Below are 27876 nucleotides of genomic sequence, written 5' to 3'. Positions count from 1 at the left end.
TTGGTAAAGTACCGGAACTGATAGAAAGCACTGAAGCTGAAATCGTTATAGGTACGGAAAGCTGGCTGAAGCCAGAGATAAATTCTGCTGAAATTTTTACAAAGACACAGACGGTGTTTAGAAAGTATAGATTGCATGCAATCATTGGTGGCATGTTTGTCGCTGTTAGTAGTAGTTTATCCTGTAGTGAAATAGAAGTGGATAGTTCCTGTGAATTAGTATGGGTCGAGGTTACACTCGACAACCGTGCTAGGTTAATAATTGGCTCCTTTTACCGACCCCCTGACTCAGCAGCATTAGTGGCAGAACAACTGAGAGGAAATCTGGAATATATTTCACATAAATTTTCTCAGCATGCTATAGTCTTGGGTGGAGATTTCAATTTACCAGATATAAACTGGGACACGCAGATGTTTAGGACGGGTGGTAGGGACAGAGCATCGAGTGACATTATACTGAGTGCACTATCCGAAAATTACCTCTAGCAATTAAACAGAGAACTGACTCGTGGAGATAACATCTTGGACCTACTGATAACAAACAGACCCAAACTTTTCGACTCTGTAAGTGCAGAACAGGGAATCAGTGATCATAAGGCCGTTGCAGCATCCCTGAATATGGAAGTAAATAGGAATATAAAAAAGGGAGGAAGGTTTATCTGTTTAGCAAGAGTAATAGAAGGCAGATTTCAGACTACCTAACAGATCAAAACGAAAATTTCTGTTCCGACACTGACAATGTTGAGTGTTTATGGAAAAAGTTCAAGGTGATCGTAAAATGCATTTTAGACAGGTACGTGCCAAGTAAAACTGTGAGGGACGGGAAAAACCCACTGTGGTTCAGCAACAAAGTTAGGAAACTACTGCGAAAGCAAAGAGAGGTTCACTGCAAGTTTAAACGCAGCCAAAACCTCTCAGACAAACAGAAGCTAAACAATGTCAAAGTTAGCGTAAGGAGGGCTCTGCATGAAGCGTTCAGTGAATTCAAAAGTAAAATTCTATGTACCGACTTGACAGAAAATCCTAGGAAGTTCTGGTCTTACGTTAAATCAGTAACAGCATATCCAGACACTCTGGGATGATGATGGCATTGAAACAGAGGATGACCCGTGTAAAGCTGAAATACTAAACACCTTTTTCCGAAGCTGTTTCACAGAGGAAGACTGCACTGCAGTTCCTTCTCTAAATCCTCGCACAAACGAAAAAATGGCTGACATCGAAATAAGTGTCCAAGGAATAGAAAAGCAACTGAAATCACTCAAGATGAAAGTCTACTGGACCTGACAGGATACCAATTCGATTCTACACAGAGTATGCGAAAGAACTTGCCTCCCTTCTAACAGCCATGTACCGCAAGTCTGTAGAGGAACAGAAGGTTCCAAATGATTGGAAAAGAGCACAGGTAGTCCCAGCCTTCAAGAAGGGTCATCAAGCAGATGCGCAAAACTATAGACCTATATCTCTGAAATCGATCTGTTGTAGAATTTTAGAACATGTTTTTTGCTTGCGTATCATGTCATTTCTGGAAACCCAGAATCTACTCTGTAGGAATCAACACAGATTCCAAAAAACAGCGATCGTGTAAGACCCAACTCACTTTATTTGTTCATGAGACCCAGAAAATATTCAATACAGACTCCCAGGTAGATGCTATTTTCCTTGACTTCCGGAAGGCGTTCGATACGGTTCCGCACTGTCGCCTGATAAACAAAGTAAGAGCCTACAGAATATCAGACCAGCTGTGTGGCTGGATTGAAGAGTTTTTAGCAAACAGAACACAGCATGTTGTTCTCAATGGAGAGACGTCTACAGACGTTAAAGTAACCTCTGGCGTGCCACAAGGGAGTGTTATGGGACCATTGCTTTTCACAAAATATGTAAATGACCTAGTAGATAGTGTCGGAAGTTCCATGCGGCTTTTTGCGGATATTGCTGTAGTATACAGAGAAGTTGCAGCATTAGAATATTGCAGCAAAATGCAGGAAGATCTGCAGCGGATAGGCACTTGGTGCAAGGAGTGGCAACTGACCCTTAACATAGACAAATGTAATGTAGTGCGAATACATAGAAAGAAGGATCCTTTATTGTATGATTATATGATAGCAGAACAAACACTGGTAGCAGTTACTTCTGTAAAATATGTGGGAGTGTGCGTACGGAACGATTTGAAGTGGAATGATCATATAAAATTAATTGTTGGTTAGGCAGGTGCTAGGTTGAGATTCATTGGGAGAGTCCTTAGAAAATGTAGTCCATCAACAAAGGAGGTGGCTTACAAAACACTCTTTCGACCTATACTTGAGTATTGCTCATCAGTGTGGGATCCATACCAGGTCGGGCTGACAGAGGAGATAGAGAAGATCCAAAGAAGAGCGGCACGTTTCGTCACAGGGTTATTTGGTAAGCGTGATAGCGTTATGGAGATGTTTAGCAAACTCAAGTGGCAGACTCTGCAAGAGAGGCGCTCTGCATCGCGGTGTAGCTTGCTGTCCAGGTTTCGAGAGGGTGCATTTCTGGAAGTATCGAATATATTGCTTCCCCCTACTTATACCTCCCAAGGAGATCACAAATGTAAAATTAGAGAGATTCGAACACGCATGGAGATTTTCTGGCAGTCGTTCTTCCCGCAAACCATACGCGGCTGGAACAGGAAAGGGAGGTAATGACAGTGGCACGTAGAGTGCCCTCCGCCACACACCGTTGGGTGGCTTGTGTAGTATAAATGTAGGGGACACTAAAGATATCTTGAGCTACCTTTTCTTTTACCGTAATAAAAAATAATCAAGTCACTTGCAAAGTTTAAGAAAGTTTTATTTAAACTGCTTATACACATGTACAAAGTCAAATACCATCTTATGATATAAAAAAGTAGCAGTTGCGTTTCTCTTCCTTAAAAGATGAATTCTATGTGCCTATTCTTCCTGCCAAATTGGTTAATTACATTGCCAATAGGACAAGACTTCTGTCATAAGGAGTCACCCTCATTATGCCAACGGTCTTGTCAAAGAGGGCGGAGGAGCAGACAGAGGTTCAGGGCACTCTCTTGTCTTAGGGATGGGAAACTGCCCCTAAAGGCGGAAGAATCAGCAATGATTAACGGCATGAGGATACAGAAGGCAATGGAAACCACTGCATTAAAGACATGTAACATGTGTCCACAGGACATGTGGTCTGTAATTGAAGAAGTGTCATGATGATCTCTCCATTGGCAAAGGATTCCGGAATGGTCCCCCATTTGGATCTCTGGGAGGGGACTACCAAGGGGGTTGGTTACCATGAGTAAAAGAGTTGGGTCATGGAATGTCAGAAGCTTGAATGTGGTAGGGAAACTAGAAAATCTGAAAAAGGGAATGCAAAGGCTCAATCTACATTTAGTAGGGGTCAGTGAAGTGAAGTGGGAAGAAGAGAAGGATTTCTGGTCAGATGAGTATAGGGTAACATCAACAGCTGCACAAAATGGTATAGCTGGAGTAGGATTTGTTATGAATAGGAAGGTAGGGCAAAGTGTGTGTTACCAGTAACAGGGTTGTTCTTATCAGAATTGACAGCAAACCAACACCTACAGCGATAGTTCAGGTATACATGCCGATGTCGCAAGCTGAATTTGAAGAGATAGAGAAAGTGTATGAGGATATTGAAAGGGTAATACAGTATGTAAAGGGGGATGAAAATCTAATAATCATGGGGGACTGGAATGCATTGTTGCAGAAGGAGTCGAAGAAAAGGTTACAGTAGAATAAGGGCTTGGGACAAGGTATGAGAGAGGAGAAAGACTAATTGAGTTCTGTAACAAGTTTCAGCTAGTAATAGCGAACACTCTGTTCAAGAATCACAAGAGAAGGAGGTATATTTGGAAACAGCCGGGTGATACGGGAATATTTCACTTAAATTATATCCTGGTCAGACAGAGATTCCGAAATCAGATACTGGATTGTAAGGCATACCCAGGAGCAGATATAGACTCAGATCACAGTATAGTAGTGATGAAGAGTAGGCTGAAATTTAAGACATTAGTCGGAAAGAATCAGTACGCAAAGAAGTGGGATACACGAGTGCTAAGGAATGATGAGGTATGGTTGAACTTCTCTACGGCTATAGATACAGCAATAATGAATATCTCAGTAGGCAGTACAGTTGAAGAGGAATGGACATCTCAAAAAAAAAAGTGTAACAGAAGAAATACTTCAGCTGACTGATGAAAGGAGGAAATACAAAAAAATTCCATAAAACTCAGGAATAGAGAAATACAAATCTCTGAGGAATGAAATAAATAGGAAGTGGAGGGAAGCAAAGACGAAATGGTTGCAGGAAAAATGTGAAGACATTGAGAAAGAAATGATTGTCGGGAGGACAGACTTAGTATTCAGCAAAGTCAAAACAACCTTCAGTGACATTAAAAGCAAGGGTGATAACATTGAGAGTGCAATGAGAATTCCACTGTTAAATGCAGAGGAGAGAGTGGATAGGTGGAAAGAATACATTGAAAGCCTCTATATGGAGGAAGATTTGTCTGATGTGAAGAAGAAGAAACAGGAGTCAATTTAGAAGAGATAGGGGATCCAGTATTAGAATCAGAATTTAAAAGATCTTTGGAGGACTTCAGATCAAATAAGGCAGAAGGGATAGATAACATTCTATCAGAATTTATAAAACCATTGGGGGAAGTGTCAACAAAACAACTATTCCCTTTGGTGTGTAGAATGTATGAGTCTGGCGACATACCGTCTGACTTTTGTAAAAGTATCATCCACACAATTCCGAAGATGGCAAGAGCTGACAAGTGCAAGAATTATCGCACAATCAGCTTAACAGCTCATGCATCCTAGTTGCTTGCAAGGATAATATACAGAAGAATGGAAAAGAAAATTGAGGATTCACTAGATGATGATCAGTTTGGCTTTAGGAGAGGTAAAGGCACGAGAGAGGCAATTCTGATGTTACGGGTAATAATGGAAGCAAGACTAAAGAAAAATAAAGACATGTTCATAGGATTTGTTGACCTGGGAAAAGCATTCGACAACATAAAATGGTGCAAGATGTTCGAAATTCTGAAAACAGTAAGGGTAAGCTATAGGGAGATATGGGTCATATACAATATGTACAACAGCCAAGAGGGAATAGTAAGAGTCGACAACCAAGAACGAAGTGCTCGTATTAAAAAGGGTGTAAGACAAGAATGTAGCCTTTTGCCCCTACTGTTCACTCTGTATGTCAAGGAAGCAATGATGGAAATAAAAGAAAGGTTCAGGAAAGGAATTAAAATTCAAGGTGAAAGGATATCAATAATATGATTTGCTGATGACATTGCTATCCTGAATTAAAGTGAAGAAGAATTACATGATCTGCTGAACAGAATGAACAGTCTAATGAGTACAGAATATGGATTGGGAGTAAATCAAAGAAAAGCAAAGGTAATGAGAAGTAGTAGAAATGAGAACAGTGAGAAACTTAACATCAGGGTTGATGGTCACGAAGTAGATGAAGTTAAGGAATTCTGCTACCTAGGGAACAAAATAAGAAATGACAGGTGGAGCAAGGAGGACATCAAAAGCAGACTAGCAATGGCAAAAAGGGCATTCCTGGCCAAGAGAAGTCTACTAATAATAAATATCGGCCTTAATTTGAGGAAGAAATTTCTGAGAATGTACATCTGGAGTACAGCATTGTTTAGTAGTGAAACATGGACTGTGGGAAAACTGGAACAGAAGAGAATTCGAAGCATTTGAGGTGTGGTGCTACAGACGAATATTGAAAATTAGGTGGACTGATAAGGTAAGGAATGAGGAGGCTCTGTGCAGAATTGGAGAGGAAAGGAATATGTGGAAAACACTGTTAAGGAGAAGGGACAGGATGGTAAGTCATCTGTTAAGACATCAGAGAATGACTTCCATGATACTAGAGTGAGCTGTAGAGGGCAAAAACTGTAGAGGGAGACAGAGACTGGAATACATCCAGCAAATAATTGAGGATGTAGAGGTTTGCAAGTGCTACTCTGAGATGAAGTTAGCACAGGAGAGGAATTCGTGGCAGGCCCCATCAAACCAGTCAGAGGACTGATTTAAAAAAAAAAAAGGCACACACACACAATCAATCAGTGTCAGGGTGAGTGTGCCAGACAGAAATGTATAAAATACGATGACATGGACGTGCATGCTACATAGGAAAGTATAACTACTTGATAACTCTATTCACTCGAAGTCTACTGCCAAAAGAAACAAACGAATAGCGTGCGGGCTGACTGGCGGGGGCAGTGCAGGTGACAATGCAGGTGGCCTTGCAAGGGGGGTGGGCGTGTCCCACACACCCCCTCATATGAATCCGCCACTGCCCTCCCTGGCTAAAGAAGTGCCCTCCTTCTTCAGCACCTGCCGGTGATTGGGCTTGCTCTTGGGACCCCTCTCCCCAGTGTCTCTCAGGCCGGAAGACTCCTTCCACCACTCGGCCACAAGACACACCGTCTGTGCGCCTCAAGGTCACCCGCTCTCTTTCGGTTCCAGATCTTGCAGACACCTGTACTCCCTCTGTGCCTTGCCCCCCTCCACCTCCGAAAGAGAAGAAGAAAAAGAAGAAACATAAGTCCCAAGACTAGGTGCCCCTGGAGGTAGCATGTCCCCGTCGCATTCTGACATTGACATTTTATTTATGGAAGTCATCCCATCCATGTTAGCAACAACTACTGATCGAGGGACATAACCTCCTCCTTGGCTTCTTTATGTCTAACTTGGACTCTCGCCACACAATCATCCAGTGGAATTGCAATGGATAGTATCGTCAGCCACCAGAAATGCAACGTCTTGTCTTCTCTTATTCTGCGTTCTGTCTTGCTCTTCAAGAAACGCATTTCTGTGATGACCACTCTTCAGTATTTTGTGGTTATCGGGCATTCTGTTCGGAACCGTGCCAGACTCAGGGTAGCATCTGGTGGGGTCTGCACTTTGGTTGGTTCCAATGTCATAGTGAATGGATCCCCCTGTGCATCAACTTGGAAGCAAACGAATCTGGCAATCACCATTTGCACTGTCTACCTCCCTCCAGGTAGGCCACTTCCTTACGCTGAACTGTCTACCTTAATCCAGCAACTCCTGCCCCCATGTCTTTTCCTTGGGGGCTTCAATGCCCACTACGCACTGTGGGGGAGTGTCACTTCAATGGATAGGGGTCTCCTAATTGACCAACTTATCACGGACCTCGTGTCTCCTCAATGATGGTTCCCCTACCCACTTCAGTGCCGCTCATGGCACCTTCTCTGCTATCGATCTCATGACTCCCCTGCCCTCATGGCTTCCCTGCATTGGTCAACCCATGATGACCTTTGTGGCAGTGGCCACTTTCCGGTCATTCTATCATTCCCCTGCTGTCGCCAGGCAGACAGGTCCCTATGGGCATCCCACAGGGCCAGTTGGCCTTTTGTAATTGTCTGCTGTGCACTTCAACAGCTCCTTCTCAAAATCCATTGATGTAGTCATACAAGGTGTCTGCCACTATTCTTCATGCTGCCGGCACTGCTGTCCTGTTGCTGTCCAGGACTGCCAATGGGTTCTGCAACAATTTAAGCAAAATCCTTCACAGACCAACCACCCCACTTTTAAGCGTCTCCATGCTAAGGCTCATAACCTTATTAAACGGAGTAAATAGGAATGCTGGGAGCACCATGTTTTCTCCCTGGGGACGTATGCCTCTTCATCGCAAGTTTGGTCCAAGCTCCATGGCCTTCTGGGTCGTCAGCGACAGTCAATTGTCCAGGGTCTTAACCTCCAGGTTGCTCTGTGCACTGATCCATTGGTCCTCACGGAACACCTTGCAACACACTTTGCGACAGCATCGGCGTCCTTTCCCTATCCTACTACCTTTCTCTGGCAGAAACACAGAGTTGAACAGACCCCACTCTGCTTCGTTCTGCACTACCCTGAGCCCTATAATGTGTCCTTCACTGAATGGGAATTGTTGCAGGCTCTTACCTCTTCCAAAGACACGGCCCCAAGCCCGTATTCCATCCACAACCAGATGTTCCAACACCTGGGCGTACCCCAGGGCAGCATCTCCTCTGGGTCTTCAACCACTTTTGGCTCTGGGGTGCTTTTCCATCACAATGGCAAGACAGTGTAGTTATCCCCATCCTTAACACCAGGAAGAACCCAAAGTCTCTTGATAACTACCACCCAATTAGCCCGACGAATGTACTTTGTAAACTGCTTGAGAGGATAGTCAGCTTCAGATTATGTTGGGTAGTCAAATCTTGGAGCCTTTTGTCCTCGTATCAGTGTGGCTTCTGGACAGGACCCTCTCCAACTGACCATTTACTCAGATTGGAATCAGCCATCTGACAGGCCTTTACACACTGCCAGCACCTTGTCTAGCTCTTCTTTGACGTACTTAAGGCGTACAACATGGCTTGGTGCCATCACACTTTAGTAACCCTCCATGACTGGTGCTTCCACGATCCTCTTCCGATTTTTATCTGTGCGAGTTTTTATCTCACGCTCTTCCATGTTCAAGTTGGACCGGCTCTTCCATGTTCAAGTTGGCACTTCCCTCAGCAGCCCTCAGGAGAACGATATCCCACAGGGTTCTGTGCTAAGTGTCACACACTTCCTCATTGTCATCAGTTGTGGGCCTCTGGTTACCCCGGTGTTGCACGTTGACGATTTTTGCATCTGGTGCAGCTCCTACTCAGTAGCATCTGCTTAGTGCCAGCTCCAAGGCAGCATCCAATGGGCCTCTGCTTGGGCCACCTCCCATGGATTTCAGCTTTCTCCGTCCAGAATGCGGGTTATGCATTTTTGTCGTTGACCTACAGTACACCCCAGTCCAGAACTTTATTTAGGCCATCACCTCCTAGATGTTGTAGCACAGTCCTGTTTCTTGGGCCTTATTTTTTATAACAAGCTGACAGGGCTGCCCCGCATTCGCCACCTGTAGACTACATTTAGCCCAGACTAGATTATGGTAGTCAGGTTTATGGCTCAGCAACTCCTTCCACTTTGAAACTGCTTGACCCTGTCCATCATTGTGGGGTGCATCTGGCTATTGGTGTTTCACATTAGTCCTGTTGATAGTCTCTTCACCGAAGCGGGGATTTCCCCTCTACACATGCGACGGAGCCAACTCCTTGTTTCTTACACAATCACCATTCGCCAATTCCCTGACCATCCTGTGTACCCTGTGCTCTTTGCCAACCACGGATGTCTCCCTCCTAACACCCGCCCATGGGTGGGATTGCCGGTTGGCCTGTGTCTCACTTCCCCCTGTCGGATCTCCACTCACTGGACTGCACCCCATGTCTTTCCTCCCGTACTGCGACCCCATTGGATGGTGCCTAGACCACGGATTAGGACTGGTTTCGAACACCATTTATTGCTGGGATAATGTAGTGTGTTCACAGCAGGGACATGCTCCTCTCGTCACCCTTTGGTCTGTGCTATCCATGACCTCTCTGCCCTTGAGCGTGCCGCCTGTTTAGTTGTGTAGGCATCCCAGGGAAAGAACTATCTGACCATTTGGCTAGAGAAGCAGATACTTAACTCCATTTCCTTTCATGATGCTGATATGCAGATCTATGTCAAATCCCTCTTTGCCCAAAAGAGGAATGCAATCTAGAGCACTACTGCTCATAGTAATAAACTCCACACGATCAAGGAGTCTACTGCAGTTTGGCACTCATACTTCTGCTCCTCTCGGAAGGAGTCCACTGTTTTATGCCGTTTACACATTGACCATACCTGGCTCACCCATTGTTTCCTCCTATGTAACAACCCACCCGCACAGTGTGGTTGTGGAGCCAGGCTGACGATATCTTACATATTGGTGGAATGTCCCCTTCATTTGTCCCTTCATGCTAAGTATCATCTTCCAGATCCCTTAAATTTAATATTAGCAGACAATTCACGGATGGTTGAACTGGTCTTCAGTTTCCTCTGTGAAAGTGGTTTTTATTTCCAGATATAAGATTCTACATTAGTCTTGGAGCAGGGGCAGGTTGGTTGTGGTTGGAACTTCTTTTGCAGTCTTCTCGGTCTGTGACCCCTTCTTTTCCAGTTTTTAGATTTGGTCTCACCTTTTATGCCTTTACTGTGTGTCTTTAATGTTTATTATTTTATAATTTGACTCCCCTGACTGGATATGTTCACTGTTAGTGGACCCTCTTTCTTCTGTGACTAACTTCAGAATTGCGGGACTGATGACCTCGCCATTTGGTCCCATAACCCCTCTCAATTAATCAGTCAATCAACCAATTCTCCTTTCTATGGAAGCCTGTCTGTCAAAGAGGATTTGTTTAAAAGTTAATGATTGTATAGAGCTTGCAAGTTGGAGCTTCTAGAGTCCAAAGAAATGTCTCGTAAGCATCCACAAATATTTTAAAATGTGAAACCATAAGATGGAGAATAATTTATGTAATGCACTCCTTGTTTATGCTGCTGAGAATTAGTATATTGGCTTATTATTCTCACCTGAAATCATAAAACGCCTTTCAATTAAAGATGGCAGTCTCGCAACACTGCCTTCTGTCTTAAGTAGTAATACATTTGTCCATATTCATTAAAATCAGAAGCTAGACTATATCTTTTCACAATAATTAACATCAAACCAAAGCTATCTTAGTTCAAGGAATAGAGAGAGTGTCAGCGATAGTGCTGCTTTCTCGCAGTCAGTTGCACGCATACGCTACAAATAATATCTTGTTCGGCCACGCATCTTTTACTCTCGTGTGACATGAACCACTACACATGGTAGAGAAACGTTAGGTTGCCTGCACATGCATGCAGGTTCTGGGCTGTACCAGATGCAGAAAAAGAAATGAAAGCCTACTGTAACAGTTCAAGTCAGGGCCAGTTATAGTCATGGCAGTGTTTGTCTGCTGCTCAAAGGTAGGTAAAACATGTTTCCTGTAGCCAATAGGATGATATTTTCAAGTAACCAATGAAAGAGGAGAAAACAAATTTCTAGTTCCGAAGTAGAAACAATTTTCTTCTTAGCTGTTGTCATAAATATTTGATTGTTTTTTCCTTAACATGTCATTAATTGCGATGTTGTGGTTAGGTTGGGACCAAATACCACAGATTAAATTGCTGCAAGTGAAATGGGCAGCAACTAAATGTATTATTTTCACTGTCACAAATATTTCTCTGTTTTTTGCAATTATGTCTCAAGGTGGTGAGTATCGGTTGTTCCCACAAAAAGCAATCTTTTGGCAAAACAATTTTTAAAAAATGAAATGTATTAAACATGTTTATTTTCTTAAAAATGCTACAATAATACTTGTTATGAAACTGCGTAATTTTCCCAGTACAATAAAACATATTGTGGCAGAAAAAATTGTAAAGATTGTCCATGTCCACAGATGTGACAGTATAGGTCCATGGACATGAAATTTTGGTACACTGACATGATTATAAATTAGATAATTGCTTGTACTTTCTTTGGTAAATAAAAATGAGCTTAAAATTCAGTTGCAAACTTATTAGTCTATTTGTAACCACAGTTGAGTTTAGATTTAAGCACTATTAAAGCAATAAATTACACTCCTGGAAATGGAAAAAAGAACACATTGACACCGGTGTGTCAGACCCACCATACTTGCTCCAGACACTGCGAGAGGGCTGTACAAGCAATGATCACACGCACGGCACAGCGGACACACCAGGAACCGCGGTGTTGGCCGTCAAATGGCGCTAGCTGCGCAGCATATATGCACCGCCGCCGTCAGTGTCAGCCAGTTTGCCGTGGCATACGGAGCTCCATCGCAGTCTTTAACACTGGTAGCATGCCGCGACAGCGTGGACGTGAACCGTATGTGCAGTTGACGGACTTTGAGCGAGGGCGTATAGTGGGCATGCGGGAGGCCGGGTGGACGTACCGCCGAATTGCTCAACACGTGGGGCGTGAGGTCTCCACAGTACATCGATGTTGTCGCCAGTGGTCGGCGGAAGGTGCACGTGCCCGTCGACCTGGGACCGGACCGCAGCGATGCACGGATGCACGCCAAGACAGTAGGATCCTACGCAGTGCCGTAGGGGACCGCACCGCCACTTCCCAGCAAATTAGGGACACTGTTGCTCCTGGCGTATCGGCGAGGACCATTCGCAACCGTCTCCATGAAGCTGGGCTACGGTCCCGCACACCGTTAGGCCGTCTTCCGCTCACACCCCAACATCGTGCAGCCCGCCTCCAGTGGTGTCGCGACAGGCGTGAATGGAGGGACGAATGGAGACGTGTCGTCTTCAGCGATGAGAGTCGCTTCTGCCTTGGTGCCAATGATGGTCGTATGCGTGTTTGGCGCCGTGCAGGTGAGCGCCACAATCAGGACTGCATACGACCGAGGCACACAGGGCCAACACCCGGCATCATGGTGTGGGGAGCGATCTCCTGCACTGGCCGTACACCACTGGTGATCGTCGAGGGGACACTGAATAGTGCACGGTACATCCAAACCGTCATCGAACCCATCGTTCTACCATTCCTAGACCGGCAAGGGAACTTGCTGTTCCAACAGGACAATGCACGTCCGCATGTATCCCGTGCCACCCAACGTGCTCTAGAAGGTGTAAGTCAACTACCCTGGCCAGCAAGATCTCCGGATCTGTCCCCCATTGAGCATGTTTGGGACTGGATGAAGCGTCGTCTCACGCGGTCTGCACGAACGCTGGTCCAACTGAGGCGCCAGGTGGAAATGGCATGGCAAGCCGTTCCACAGGACTACATCCAGCATCTCTACGATCGTCTCCATGGGAGAATAGCAGCCTGCATTGCTGCGAAAGGTGGATATACACTGTACTAGTGCCGACATTGTGCATGCTCTGTTGCCTGTGTCTATGTGCCTGTGGTTCTGTCAGTGTGATCATGTGATGTATCTGACCCCAGGAATGTGTCAATAAAGTTTCCCCTTCCTGGGACAATGAATTCACGGTGTTCTTATTTCAATTTCCAGGAGTGTATTTTCCATTCCATTGTTATAGCTTAACCTAATAATATTGCTCTTGTAACTTGTGGTAAAGACTTTTTCCCTTGTACAATTTTGTTCACCATTTTCTGTGGAGTACCTTCTGTCTCCTTGAGAAGCCTTTAATACTTCTTGTACTTCTCCATTTTCTTTTTATATTTATTTTTCTCTTTCTCTGATTTCATAATTCTACTTTTTGGACCATGTACTTTTCTTCTCCTTATTTTCTTTCTCACATCTCTCCTTACAAACATTCCTTCTGTACTTGGTCCACAAAAATCTTGTTTACTCTTCGTCCAGAAAGATCATGTTCATGTGGTTCTGGACTGTAAGGTGAGATTTGTATATTCTTCTGCATCTCCAGGTCTTTTTTCCTTGTTTTCGGGGTGTTTTCTAGTCATGTTTCTCCATTCTCTTCTGATCTTTCTTCTCTCTCTATTTTCTATGTCAGATATTTTGTTTTTGTGGGTTTTTCCTTTCTGTCGTCTTCTGTATCACGTGTTTTTGTGGGTAATTTTTAATCCTTTCCCCTTCACTCCTCATACTGAGGCACTTACGCTTGTTTCTTTTATGGGTATGACTTGTATTTATTCCAGAAATTTGATTAATTGTATTTTAAACTTTTAAGCTAAACTATTTTTGCATTCAGAAGTCTCACATCCTATGAAAACAATGCTTTTACTGAATACCCTAAAGACTAAAATTTGAAAGTTTATGAATTATAAGTATCTTTTTACCCCTATTAATAACATCAAATGTAACAATCACAGCAGCATTCCCTTTCTTGTTTTGTGAGATACCTGTCTAAAATGTACACATGCATAGGTTCCACTTAAATATTTGCAATATGATGGTTTTTATTTGATAATATGTAATAAAATAATGCAGTCCTACATCATATGCAAAGTAAATAAAGTGTAGTGAAAAAATTAGCTCTTACAATGACTTATTACAATTAAGCATATTTAGTTATAGTATAAGGTAATGTATTACACTCAGAAATTATTGATTATAAAGTAAGAAAAAATGCAAAGTTTTGTAGCCTGACTTAATGTTTGTTACATTCATCAACATGAATGTCATACCTGTGGACACACCATATCCATGGATGTGATGTCTACAGGCATGAAAGATTTTCTAAAATGTTGATTACATGTTATTTTACATCTAAATGTAAAGTGGTCATGGGTGCAGATGTGACACAGTGAATATAACCATGGACAAAAATTTACCTTAATAGCAACCTTTCCTCTCCCAAGCAAGTCATCAACTACATACAGTAATGTCTTTTGACAAAATGGCTGCTTGCTAGTCTTTGTCAATATTATAAAAATTCTACTGCTGCCTTCTGGTGTGACTATAGCAATTACCATTTGTGTCTGTGAACACTACATAAAATTTGGGACATGAGTTTAGAATACTGTAAATCGTAGTCCCTTTTGCAATTTCTTTTTAAGTTAAAGTATGTATTTTAGAAAATAATATTTGAATATTTAGTTAAGAAATTTATTTTGAACTCGTTACAACTGAGCATACTGGAGCTGGGGTAGTCCATTCTGTGGTCAGTTTTTAAAATTACATCATAAAATTTTTGTCAGTATAGTATGTTACAATATATATCTTAATAATTTTTATATAGATTTAATAGCCTGTAAAGATTTCTGCTTCATGTATTGTGCTGGGACAAGAAAGATTTCTTTTTGTGGTAATGACCCTTACATTGGAATGTTCGGTTGTGAGTTGGCAAAGTCAAGGAATTTGGGAGCTGAAAGGTGGTGACAAACTTAACTGTACATTAGCTCAAGTTTTGGACTAGGTTGGAATGTAGGCCTAACTGTTTGGTTGTGAGTTGGCAAAGCCAACAAATGAGAAATCTAAAAAAAAACTTGGTTGTGGCAACAGTCTGATCACTGGCTTAGCTCGACACCTAGGTTCAGTGCAGTACATCAGTTTTACTTGCAATCATTAAATTTATACTCTTCATTGTCACATATATTTGTTTCTTCTGAATATTTCATGGTTATGGTTAGGTAGTGATCTAACAGTACAGCTTAAATTAAGTTAATAAAATATTTGCCTGTTTCTTGTGAATGTGTAAAGGTTTCAGAGGTTGTGAGATAATGATGGGAGGATAAGATAATGATGGGAGGACGCCACAGTATTCCTTCGAAAGATTGTGTCTCTTGCTCTCCCATTGGCTGCATAGACACAGTAGCAAACAGACCCATTTCCTTCCCATCATACCTCATTGTGAGCATTGGCAACATTGCTGCACAGAACACATAAGTACGACACCGGCCCTGATGTAGACTTTTATATGATATCTACACTTTACATGATAACTAGACTTTTATGAGATGTCTGGATATTTATATGATAACCACAATGACAGACCTCTAAATCCATGTTACATGTACAGATTTCTCACACAAGCAGACTTTTACATTTTTATGTTTTTAACTACCCTGTTTCAGCCTCATATTTTAGTGCGTTTAAGGTGTTTTTTGGAGTTAAGACAATCTAGTCTCTTCAGAAATAGAATCTTATTATACCTTCAACTGTGTAGTTCATAGCAGTATATGAATGGATGCAACCAAATATGATCACTTAGTGCGCTATTGGGATACACTGTTTAACGGATTACATTTTTTCTACATAAATGTAGATCATAAAAGTTTATCTTTTAAATCCCCTTATAATGTTATGGCCTGTTTTTATTTTTGCACATTTCAGTTGGTCAAGGAATGGACATAAGCTGCTTAGTGCTTCAACAGACAATAATGTTTGCACCTGGGATGTTCTGTCTGGAGAATGTGACCAGAAGTATCGTTTTCCATCACCAATCCTCAAGGTAAGGAAAACAAAGAGTACTCTCATTTTTTAATGACTGATGGAGAGTGCCGTCTTCTCAGCTGCTCCTGGTGCAAAAATAGCTAGAGCCTGGCTGATATACGCATGTGTTTGAAAACACTGTTGAATCTGGACCTAAATTTTAGGAATTTTTTCAGCAGGATGAAAAGAGAACAGAAAAAGGAAAGAATGTTCACTCTAAGACGACAAAAACTATGCACGATGGAGGAACTATCGGAATGAGACGGAAACCAGTAGATGTGATATGTACATTTACAGACAAACAAATGATTAAAATTTGAGAAAAATTGGATGAGAGGAAGAGCTTCAGAAATTGAGTAATAAGTCATTAATGTATTGGTCCATCTGTTGCCCTTATGCAGGTACTAATTCGGCGTAGCATTAATTGACAGTTGTTGGATGTCCTCTTGAGGAATGTCGTGCCCAATTCTGTCCACTTGCCATGTTAGATCGTCAAAATCCAAGGTGGTTGGAGGACCCTGCTCATGCTGCTCTAACAGGGTGTATACGTGCCGAGAAATCCAGGAAAAACCTGGGGATTTGTTTCATCTGGGACAAACCTGGGAATTTTTTAGAAATCCAGGAGGTTTTCATTGTTTTGTTTTTCAGTTAATTGTTTTAACTTTGACTGGTAATAACCAATAATCTAACAAAGACTTACTGTAACCTGCTGCTGGGGAATACTACTGCAGCAATGAAACATAAAAAAGAGAAAATAATGAAAGTAAAACTTACGTTACAAGGGAAATGCACCATATACAACAACAGGACACAATGTTCACACAAGTGGCTGCCAACAGCAAAATGTGTCAAAGGCTATGCAATGCTTCATAAAACAAAATGCTTCTGATGAGCTTGACATCACAACTTTTTACATCAGATTTATTTGAGTAGTTGCCAGCAGGCTCATGCGCATGTGCAGTTGAGATGCATATGAGCAGTGCCTTCTCTCATTTCTAGCTATATGAAGTGTGGCTGTTAGCTATATAGGCAATAGCAGCAAGCAGCCAGATGCTACCCGGAAAATCTTTTCTGTTGTGCCCGAGCTACCAGAATCTGCAGAGCAGTCTTGAGTTGTAGTGCTAAGGGGGATAGTCTCACGTGACCCATATTTACATTTAGTGATTTTGCTGATTTCTCTCTGATTACAGCTCTCACGTCAAATGAAAACAAAATTTATTCTGTGGCTTGGAGCTATCAAGTGAATTAAAATACATCCACATGATTACGGAAGGCTAAAATACATTATTAGTTTCAGTTTTCAGATTTTATTTTATTTCCACCTTTTTAACAGTCGAGCATTAATCGCCTTGCGGAACAATGAAAATTTTTTTGTCAGTTTGCTAAAGAAATTTGGTTACAGAATGTATATACAGCCACTACGGTTCTGTAATTAAATAGCATATGGTTGCTGGATCACAGCCAGTAAATTTTCAAAGTTGAAAGAAATTTGGCTTTTAATCATCTTTTCTGCTGAGGCAGTCAATTTACTTGAAAAAAAGTGTTTCATTCCTCACTATTGGCTAGTTTCAACTGTTCACTGAATTTCAACTGCATGTTTTCATTTTCTGGTACGTTTGGCATTAGGACATAATAAAGATGCAAACATCAGATACAGTACTGGTACTCTACGAAAATTTAAATCTCGAAAACCACACTGAAAAGCCCAATATCAGGTTGAGGCGTACTTCATTTTGTATCTGGACACACGAATCTGTATTTTAAACCAAATTATGCATTTTAGTATGGTTTACGGAATTCTGATGCTCTTGGAGTATCCTAGAGGATACTCTTGTTTCTTTTATGACATAATGTAAGATCTCTTTAATGTTTTACATGTACGAATATATATGGGCTTCCTATGTCATTGTAGCTGTACACACACAATAAAGCCTGTTTTCTGGCACTCTCTGGCAACTGCTGAAATGAACTATTTCTGGCAGATCGCTGGAAGATATTGTGAATGGTGATTTGTAAAGCATTACTTTCAAAGTAAATTTCCTTTTACGCAATAGGAATTAAGTTATGTGCGAGAATGTGCAATGAATTTCTTAAATCACAGAGTGTTAGACTCTCATTTAAAAATACACACATTGAGGATGAAACATTTAGGAGAATTTCAAGCCCAGAAGATCAGACATGTATGTCTTTATTTAAAATTTTACTGGCACAGTTGTGCACTGTATCGTACAGTGGAACACGTGCAAAAAAAGACCACTATTATATGTAAAAGCTTTGCTTTTCTTGCAGCTAAACTACATATATGAATTTAAACCATTAATTTTTCCTATTTGTGTGTTCACGTTACTTAACTGTGATGCTGCTATTGGCTGATGACATCACATGTCCTATGCCCTGAATATCTGCTGTCATCAGCTGGCGAGATCACGTTACATGAGCTATAACAAGTTTACAAAAGTGCATCACAATCTTGATTTCAGTGCTTTGGAAACTTAACATGCTGTGTCAGGTGGAATTCAAATTCATACTTTCATAATACGAAAATATGCAGCATACATTTTCCTGCATGTCAAAGATCTTTCCAAAACATGTTTTTTTGTTTGCATTTTGTTTTGTAAAGTGCTGGAAGTTCTACACCGGTGTATGAAACCATAACCTTTCAAAGAATTAATAAGTTTTGCAGTTCCACGGGAAAGCATACTGTCACTTAACACGGAAAAAGTATATTTTCACCTGGAAAAAGTGAATCTTTAATTAGGAAATCCGGAATTTTTTTTTTTCCACATATACACCCTGTCTGAACATTCTCTATTGGAGAGAGATCAGGCGACCTTGATGGTCAAGGTAGGGTTTGCCAAGCTGTAGAAAAACAGCTGTAGAAGACAAGCTGTTGAACGTCTTGCTGTGTGCGGGTGGGCTTTATCTTGCTGAAATGTAAGCCTAGGACGGCTTGCCAAGAAAGACAGCAAAATGGAGTGTAGAATGTCGTTCACATACCATTGTGCTGTAAGAGTGCTACGGATGACAACCAAAGGGGTCCTGGTATGAAGTAAAATTTCACCCCAAACCATCACTCTTGGTTGTTGGTCCGTATGTTGGGCAATAGTCAGGTTGGTATCTGTAGCATCTCTAGACATGTCTTTACTGGTCATCGGGGCTCAATTCGAAGCAATCACTGAAGACAATTCTACTCCAGTCAATGAGATTCCAGGCCGAAGACATGTCTGGAAACATTCTGGACTGCAGTGGGACATTAACCTGACTGTTGTCCCCCATACGACACATCTAATGGAAGTGATGGTCTGCGGTGGTTGTACTGGGTAGACAAAACATTTGGTGGTGGTGGGGTCTTTTAAATGCTTCTTGTGTTTTTGTTCTTCCTCTTTTCTTATATACCTTTTGGCTTTGCTTCCCTTATTCTCCACCTCACTTCTTATTCATTTTGCATTTATCCTCCTCTGCTTTTACTTTCTCATCTCTTATGTCCATCTTCCTTCCTTGGTGATTTTCAGTTTCTTTTTCCTTTGAATTCATACACATTTGCTTCTTCCCGCACCTATCATCAAAGCCACTCTTCATTTCTTTTGTCTGTCAACTCAGGAAGACATTAAAAAATGCTATGGAGTGACTGCTACCTGATTATTTGAATTGCTAGAACTGTTGTACGCTAAGGTAACTTGTGACTACACTTCCAGTTGATGCTGTGGCAACACCTTTTTATTGTTCACCAATAACAGCTCGTGCAAGGTGCATCTGAAAAGTTTGGTGAATGGTCTCAGAAAATGATACCTTTAAAGGCTTGCAAGGTAATCACCATTAGCTACAACACTCTCTTGTCATCAGTCGTAAAGCTGGTGGAAACAGTCAGCAAATGCTTCTTGTGGAATCACTCAAAGCACCATGATCACATCTACATCTACATCCATACTCCGCAAGCCACCTGACGGTGTGTGGCGGAGGGTACCTTGAGTACCTCTATCGGTTCTCCCTTCTATTCCAGTCTCGTATTGTTCGTGGAAAGAAGGATTGTCGGTATGCCTCTGTGTGGGCTCTAATCTCTCTGATTTTATCCTCATGGTCTCTTTGCGAGATATACTTTGGAGGGAGCAATATACTGCTTGACTCTTCGGTGAAGGTATGTTCTCGAAACTTAGACAAAAGCCCGTACCAAGCTACTGAGCGTCTCTCCTGCAGAGTCTTCCACTGGAGTTTATCTATCATCTCCGTAACGCTTTCGCGATTACTAAATGATCCTGTAACGAAGCGCGCTGCTCTCCGTTGGATCTTGTCTATATCTTCTATCAACCCTATCTGGTACGGATCCCACACTGCTGAGCAGTATTCAAGCAGTGGGCGAACAAGCGTACTGTAACCTACTTCCTTTGTTTTTGGATTGCATTTCCTTAGGATTCTTCCAATGAATCTCAGTCTGGCATCTGCTTTACCGACAATCAACATTATATGATCATTCCATTTTAAATCACTCCTAATGCGTACTCCCAGATAATTTATGGTATTAACTGCTTCCAGTTGCTGAACTGCTATTTTGTAGCTAAATGATAAAGGATCTATCTTTCTGTGTATTCGCAGCACATTACACTTGTCTACATTGAGATTCAATTGCCATTCCCTGCGCCATGCGTCAATTCGCTGCAGATCCTCCTGCATTTCAGTACAATTTTCCATTGTTACAACCTCTCGATATACTACAGCATCATCCGCAAAAAGCCTCAGTGAACTTCCGGTGTCATCCACCAGGTCATTTATGTATATTGTGAATAGCAACGGTCCTATGACACTCCCCTGCGGCACACCTGAAATCACTCTTACTTCGGAAGACTTCTCTCCATTGAGAATGACATGCTGCGTCCTGTTATCTAGGAACTCCTCAATCCAATCACACAATTGGTCTGATAGTCCATATGCTCTTACTTTGTTCATTAAACGACTGTGGGGAACTGTATCGAACGCCTTGCAGAAGTCAAGAAACACGGCATCTACCTGTGAACCCGTGTCTATGGCCCTCTGAGTCTCGTGGACGAATAGCGTGAGCTGGGTTTCACATGACCGTCTTTATCGAAAACCATGCTGATTCCTACAGAGTAGATTTCTAGTCTCCAGAAAAGTCATTATACTCGAACACAATACGTGTTCCAAAATTCTACAACTGATGGACATTAAAGATATAGGTCTATAGTTCTGCACATCTGTTCGATGTCCCTTCTTGAAAACGGGGATGACCTGTGCCTTTTCCAATCCTTTGGAACGCTACGCTCTTCTAGAGACCTACGGTACACCGCTGCAAGAAGGGGGGCAAGTTCCTTCGCGTAATCTGTCTAAAATCGAACTGGTATCCCATCAGGTCCAGATGCCTTTCCTCTTTTGAGCGATTTTAATTGTTTCTCTATCCCTCTGTCGTCTATTTCGATATCTACCATTTTGTCATCTGTGCGACAATCTAGAGAAGGAACTACAGTGCAGTCTTCCTCTGTGAAACAACTTGGGAAAAAGACATTTAGTATTTCGGCCTTTAGTCTGACATCCTCTGTTTCAGTACCATTTTGGTCACAGAGTGTCTGGACATTTTGTTTTGATCCTCCTACCGCTTTGACATAAGACCAAAATTTCTTAGGATTTTCTGCCAAGTCAGTACATAGAACTTTATTTTCGAATTCATTGAATGCCTCTCGCATAGCCCTCCTCACACTACATTTCGCTTCGCGTAATTTTTGTTTGTCTGCAAGGCTTTGGCTATGTTTATGTTTGCTGTGAAGTTCCCTTTGCTTCCGCAGCAGTTTTCTAACTCAGTTATTGTACCACAGTGGCTCTTTTCCATCTCTTACGATCTTGCTTGGCACATACTCATCTAACGCATAATGTACGATGGTTTTGAACTTTGTCCACTGATCCTCAACACTATCTGTACTTGAGACAAAACTTTTGTGTTGAGCCAACAGGTACTCTGAAATCTGCTTTTTGTCACTTTTTCTAAGCAGAAAAATCTTCCTACCCTTTTTAATATTTCTATTTACGGCTGAAATCATTGATGCCGTAACCACTTTATGATCGCTGATTCCCTGTTCTGTGTTAACTTTTCCAAATAGTTCACTGGATTCTTTGTCCCTGAATAGTTCACTGGATTCTTTGTCCCTGCCACCCATTATGAACGTTTGAGTCTCCCAGTCTATATCCGGCAAATTAAAATCTCCACCCAGAACTATAACATGGTGGGGAAATCTCGAAATATTTTCCAAATTATCCTTCAGGTGCTCAGCCACAACAGCTGCTGAGCCAGGGGGCCTATAGAGACATCCAATTACCATGTCTGAGCCTGCTTTAACCGTGACCTTCACTCAAATCATTTCACATTTCGGATCTCCGTCAATTTCCTTCGATACTATTGCACTTCTTATCGCTATAAACACGCCTCCCCCTTCACTGTCCAGCCTGTCTCTGCGGTATACATTCCAATCTGAGTTTAGGATTTCATTACTGTTTACGTCTGGTTTCAGCCAACTTTCTGTCCCTAGTACTACATGGGCGTTGTGACCGTTTATTAATGAGAGCAGTTCTGGGACCTTTCTATAGACGCTCCTGCAGTTTACTATTAGCACATTAATATTGTTATTCCCTGTTGCATTTTGCCTACTCCTACCTTGCCGCGTCTCAGGAGGCGTCTTGTCGGGCCTAGGGAGGGGATTCTCTAACCTAAAAAACCCCCATGTGCACTCCACACGTACTCCGCTACCCTTGTAGCCGCTTCCGGCGTGTAGTGCACGCCTGACCTATTCAGGGGGACCCTACATTTCTCCACCCGATAGCGGAGGTCGAGAAATTTGCACCCCAGATCTCCGCAGAATCGTCTGAGCCTCTGGTTTAAGCCTTCCACTCGGCTCCAAACCAGAGGACCGCGATCAGTTCTGGGAACGATATTACAAATAGTTAGCTCTGATTCCACCCCACAAGCGAGGCTTTCCGCCTTCACCAATTCCGCCAACCGCCTGTACGAACTGAGGATGACCTCTGAACCCAGACGGCAGGAGTCATTGGTGCCAACATGAGCAACAATTTGCAGTCGGGTGCACCCAGTGCTCTCTATCGCCGCCGGTAGGGCCTCCTCCACATCTCAGATGAGACCCCCCAGCAAGCAGACAGAGTGAGCACTGGCCTTCTTCCCTGACCTTCCCGCTATTTCCCTAAGGGGCTCCATCACCCGCCTAACATTGGAGCTTCCAATAACTAATAAACCCCTTCCCCCGTGTGCCTGCTGTTGTTGTATATCCCTAACGTCTGCGAAGTGTAAGCACTTCAGGGTTTTTTTTTAAGCCGAGGAAACAACAAGATGTCTGTTGGCACCAAATCTAAAAAGTAAGGAGGGTGCTGAAATACAGTGTCTGTACATTGAGCAAAAAAGTTGTACACGCGGATTGCGGGCAGGTGTTTTTGAGGAAGAATTTCAACTGTTCACTTCGGTACAGTTCTAGCTGAACCAATGGATGTGTCGCAGCAGCCTTTTCAAAACTCCCTTGTAAACTCTTACATTGATAGTTTGACTGCTGGGTACATTTCTGATGGATCAAGCCCTTTGCTGTCAAGAAAAGCAATCAACATTGTCTTAATTACCAATTTTGGAAGGGGGGGGGAAGACAGTGATCACCATGCTATTGACTGATGCTTGGTCTCTGGATCATATTGGTAGCACCCTCTCTCATTGCTTGTAATAGTGATTTTGATAAAATGTGGATTCCAATCAACCTTAAATTTCTTGACTGTTTATGTATTTATCAGGCACAGTTCCAAGTTTTATTAAATGTCTAGTGAATAGTGCTGTTGTTTGTGTTGTGACAGACATAATTAGCCATTTGTCCAGAAAGATGTTTCTGTAACAAATCTACTCCATTCACAAAGAGACATAAAGGATGTGCAATAGACCTTACTTACATGTAGTAGTTGCAACTCCCACAGCCTTTGGAGAATAGGTTCTCTCTACACAGAGTAAAGAGGAATTAATAGCTGGAGGTCATATACGTAGTAGATTACCAAAATCCAAACTAGGAGGGTCCACAAACTGTACATTGCCCTGCTTGACTGAAGTACTTAACATGGTGAAGTATCACACCATGTGGAAATTAGTGTGGTTCTGTGGTCATTTATGATTTGCTCTACTTCTGAACTCTGTGCAGAAGTTGGAGAATATCTAACCAAACAAAATTATAATTCTTCATGGGCATATCGCATTCCACATGATTGCTCACCTGTCTACACACTGACTTAATAAACTTCTGCATGACACTCCTGTTTCTAGGAATGGCCTTGTTCAATAGCGAGTTGCAAAAGATGTATCTGATGCAAAAAATGGAGCAGATATGCATCTTAGCTTGGTTTCTAAAGTGCGATTGAGAGGACAGAGTATTACACACCTTTAAAACAAACTTATTGAGTGATGTGGCACATTAAAAGTTGAGAAGACTTCAAGGCTTTCAACTTCCTATTATTTTTCAGTGCAGGAAGTCTGTTTATATAAACAATCTATTGTTGCATTGTAGAGTCTGCTTTTTATACATGTATTGACCACTCACCATTTCATCTTTAACATATATGGTTTCTGACCTCTTTGTCATGGCTTACGTTCCATCTAAGAGAACGGTGCTATATTTTTCATTTGTATTGCTGCTGCAGTAAAATTTTTTTGTTTCATGGTTTGTAGAAATGGATAGAATGGCTTGTCATTCATATATCACAAATTGGAATTTGTAAATTAGAAATTGGAAAAAATCAAATTTTTAATAGTTGAATATATTGTAAGGGGGGAGGAGGCAGGCAGAAGAGTGAAACAGATAACATTTTGAAAAATAATATGAGAGCAGAAGAGAAACCAAACTCAGTACTCTTATCCACTTAGAAATACATACACATAGTGTAGAGTCCCAGAGTAAAATAACAGAACAAGTCGCCCATGGCTCAGTCATCCCTTAGCCTCAGGCCCAAGATATTATGGGCCCAGCCTGAGTTTAGCGATGCTCTTAACAGAGCAGTGACCATAGTGGATTGCAATCTGTTAGAGCTGACTCCATCGACAGCCCATCCAATCCTCCAACTATGATGATAACAGCAGAGGAGAAGATTTTGGCTAAACAAGAAGAGATGGAGGTGACAGATCCATTCAACTCTAGCACACCAGAGGGCACTAAAAAGCTCCAGCTTATTCAAGCGACAACTGCTGCCATCATGGTGGAGTTGGAGGATGCTTGCCAATGATAGAAACTGTCAGAGAATGGTGGACTGAGCAGTTTTTTGATAGCAAGCAATGTGGGAAGAAATGCCACAAACATCTGGAGCACACAGAGCCACCAGAAGGTGAGGCTACAGGAGGGCAGGATGAAGCAGACTGAAGAGTTTCTCTTCGGCAAGGAACATCAAAAACATTGCAAATGCCAGGTGAATGCAGATGGTGACAGGAGGAAGAAATCTGCCACAAGCATTCCACACACCAGCAGGGGACACAAATTGAAAGTTATGGACCAGAGAGGCTAGTCAGCTTTAGTGGCCAAGCATGCAAAAATTGACTGCACATCGAGGACGGAGAGTAGTGTTGAGTCGCAACGCTATGGCCCAGGTGATGCTTTTGCAGTCCTTGACAAAGACGATGCATTAGTTACTGCAGGTGATGTAATTCGCACAGCCAACAACCTGCCATGCGGAAGGAGCAGAGTCCACCACAGGTATTCAGGTAGACAAGTACCAAAGATTTCTGGAGACGGTCTCACAATAGGTCAAGGAAGCCTTTCCTGTGAAATCTGCTGGGAAAGACTGGGTGGATCAACATCCATAACTGTGATGACGATGACTAAAGCCACATGACAGGTGAAGCGGTTGCAACCAGTGGCCATTTTATGATTATGGCATGCACATAGAATGGTAATCAAGGCTGTACTTTGCAACCTGACACTGACAATGCAACCCAAGGTTACTAAATAATAAGGTTGGGCAGTAAGCGCTCTTCTCTGCCATTGGCTGGCCTAGTGACGTCAGCGTGGAAGCAAGCGCTCACAAGCAGACGACACGGCATGCGCGTTTACGTCGTTTTTGGCGGAAGATTTTGTTTATACCAGAAATGAGATGTCTAAACTGCTTTTCTGCTGCTAAAATATTACAGTTAAAACTGATGAGTTATATTCTTTCGCAGCTTATGCCTCACACATCGGTAAAATGTCAGATCACAACCACACTGACACACACTTGAAATTCGAAACCTCGGCTCAAATAAATCAGAAACTATTCATTTAATCGCATTGAAATGAATTTACTTAAGAGCTCGAAGTTGTACACACTTGTTTGTAAGAACAGCATTCCTTCTTTCTAAAGCCGCTATAGTATTCATCAAAGTAACTTTGTGTCTGAAAAAAAAACTGTCATCTGTGCATGTGCTCTTATTATGATGTTTCTTATTTGGTGACAGAGTTTCCTGAGATTTCTTATGTAGTTATCGTTTCTTATACCGTTTGGTTGTGACTTCTGTTGCGGGTGACACATTGACAGTCGCACTACTGCACGGCGAATTGCGCGAAGGAACTGCATCTGGCTTGAGCATTCTTTTTCGGGACAAATTAAGCAATTAAGACTGTAAATCCCTTAAGTAATCTGTTTCTGCGAAATGGCGAGAACATATTCTTGCATGCACAACATTTACACTGTCTTTCCTACAACATTTCGACAACCATAGTTTTTGTAATGTTTCATTACGCGGGAAACTGTGATACATTACGTCAGTTCCCTTTGTGCTCCAGTTGTAGGAAAAACAGCCCGTTACAGCACAGCCTGGCATTGTAAAAATCAATTTTCTCACTCACTTGTAGATTCTCCAATAATAATTTCACAGGACGAACCATAAACTATAGAGCTGGCGAACAGAATGTTGATTCCGCTGTCCACTATCGCTAACTATTTCAGTTCCGAATCAAATATCAATTACAGCAAAAACCGTTAATACTCCCGAATTCCGAATGTTTCCGCTGTTGACTGAGTACCTCAAAAGAAAGAACTCAATCAAAATACTCCTTCAAAAACAAAACAACACAAGAAAAACAATCACAATTCGAACTGTGTACTGTTTGGCACAGCTGCTTCCACAGTGACGTCATGCGCACAACTGAGAAAACACGTTGCTTTCTGCGCATAGCTTTCTGCGCCCCCGTGATGCAACCTGATCACTTTAAAGAAGAGCTGGAGGACCTCGGGTTTGAGTTGCACATGAAATCTCCAAACAGAGCCAAGGCTGGATATCTCCAGCTTGATGTCACCACAGACAACTTCAAAAATCAGACATTGTTCAGACTGTACCTGGTGACTAAGATAGCAGTCACTATGGAGAAAGAAATTTGTTTGTGAAAGACTCCAGTATACCCTTGTCTATACTACACTGAAACACTGTAATTGATCATGGCAATTTGTGCTTTTGTAGATTCTCTTGATTGCAATTTTGCAAAATTTGTAATTTCAGTTTCAGTAGGCATCAACTTAAAATTCACAGAGCAATCACAACATGTTTATCATTGTTCTGATGGACTTTCATTTCATAATGTACTCACAGTAATATTAAAAATTCTCTCGATGCGATGTGTTCATTGTTGGAGAAACCATCATAACTGACCTTTCCCCTACTGATCAACACCCATACACACAAAGATGTACGATTTTAAGATCAGTGAGAAACATTTGCAATGTAAAAATAATGTCTTATTTGAAGTTCTGCTTCTGGCATGCTCGTCCGTTCCACATGTTTCTCTGCTGCAGTGTATATTCTTTGTCTGACTGAGATGTAAGCTCCATAGTGAGGCTTTTCTTCTCTTTGTCTTATTAATGTGCAGTATTCAGTCATTGCGCATGTGGAATATATTAAATAAATGTCAATAAATATTTCACAATATTGCATACATCCATGTGATACACACTTGTGACAAAATACTATTTTAGTCACTGGCCACTTTTTTTTTTTTAACTAGGAACAACCTTGGCAACAAATTACAACCTTGTTCACTCATAAAAATCTAACTCTATAAAATTTTTTTGTAGTGCTGAAAACTTGTAGAGAACTCATATTCAGCATAC

At 41.9% G+C, this 27876-nt stretch overlaps 1 protein-coding gene across 1 annotated transcript in view; it reads left to right on the top strand.

The window, feature by feature from the left end:
• Positions 1-27876, top strand: part of LOC126100494 (retinoblastoma-binding protein 5 homolog) — a 94472-nt gene that overhangs the window by 17103 nt on the left and 49493 nt on the right. The window contains exon 4 of the mRNA XM_049911103.1: positions 15670-15787. Within this exon, the coding sequence (XP_049767060.1) occupies positions 15670-15787 (118 nt within the window). The remainder of the gene's footprint in view (positions 1-15669; positions 15788-27876) is intronic.

This window comes from Schistocerca cancellata, chromosome 9 (genome assembly GCF_023864275.1).
Source record: "Schistocerca cancellata isolate TAMUIC-IGC-003103 chromosome 9, iqSchCanc2.1, whole genome shotgun sequence".
NCBI lineage: Eukaryota > Metazoa > Arthropoda > Insecta > Orthoptera > Acrididae > Schistocerca > Schistocerca cancellata.
The sequence above is the reverse complement of the archived record's forward strand: the minus strand, read 5'-3'. Positions and strand labels throughout refer to the sequence as shown.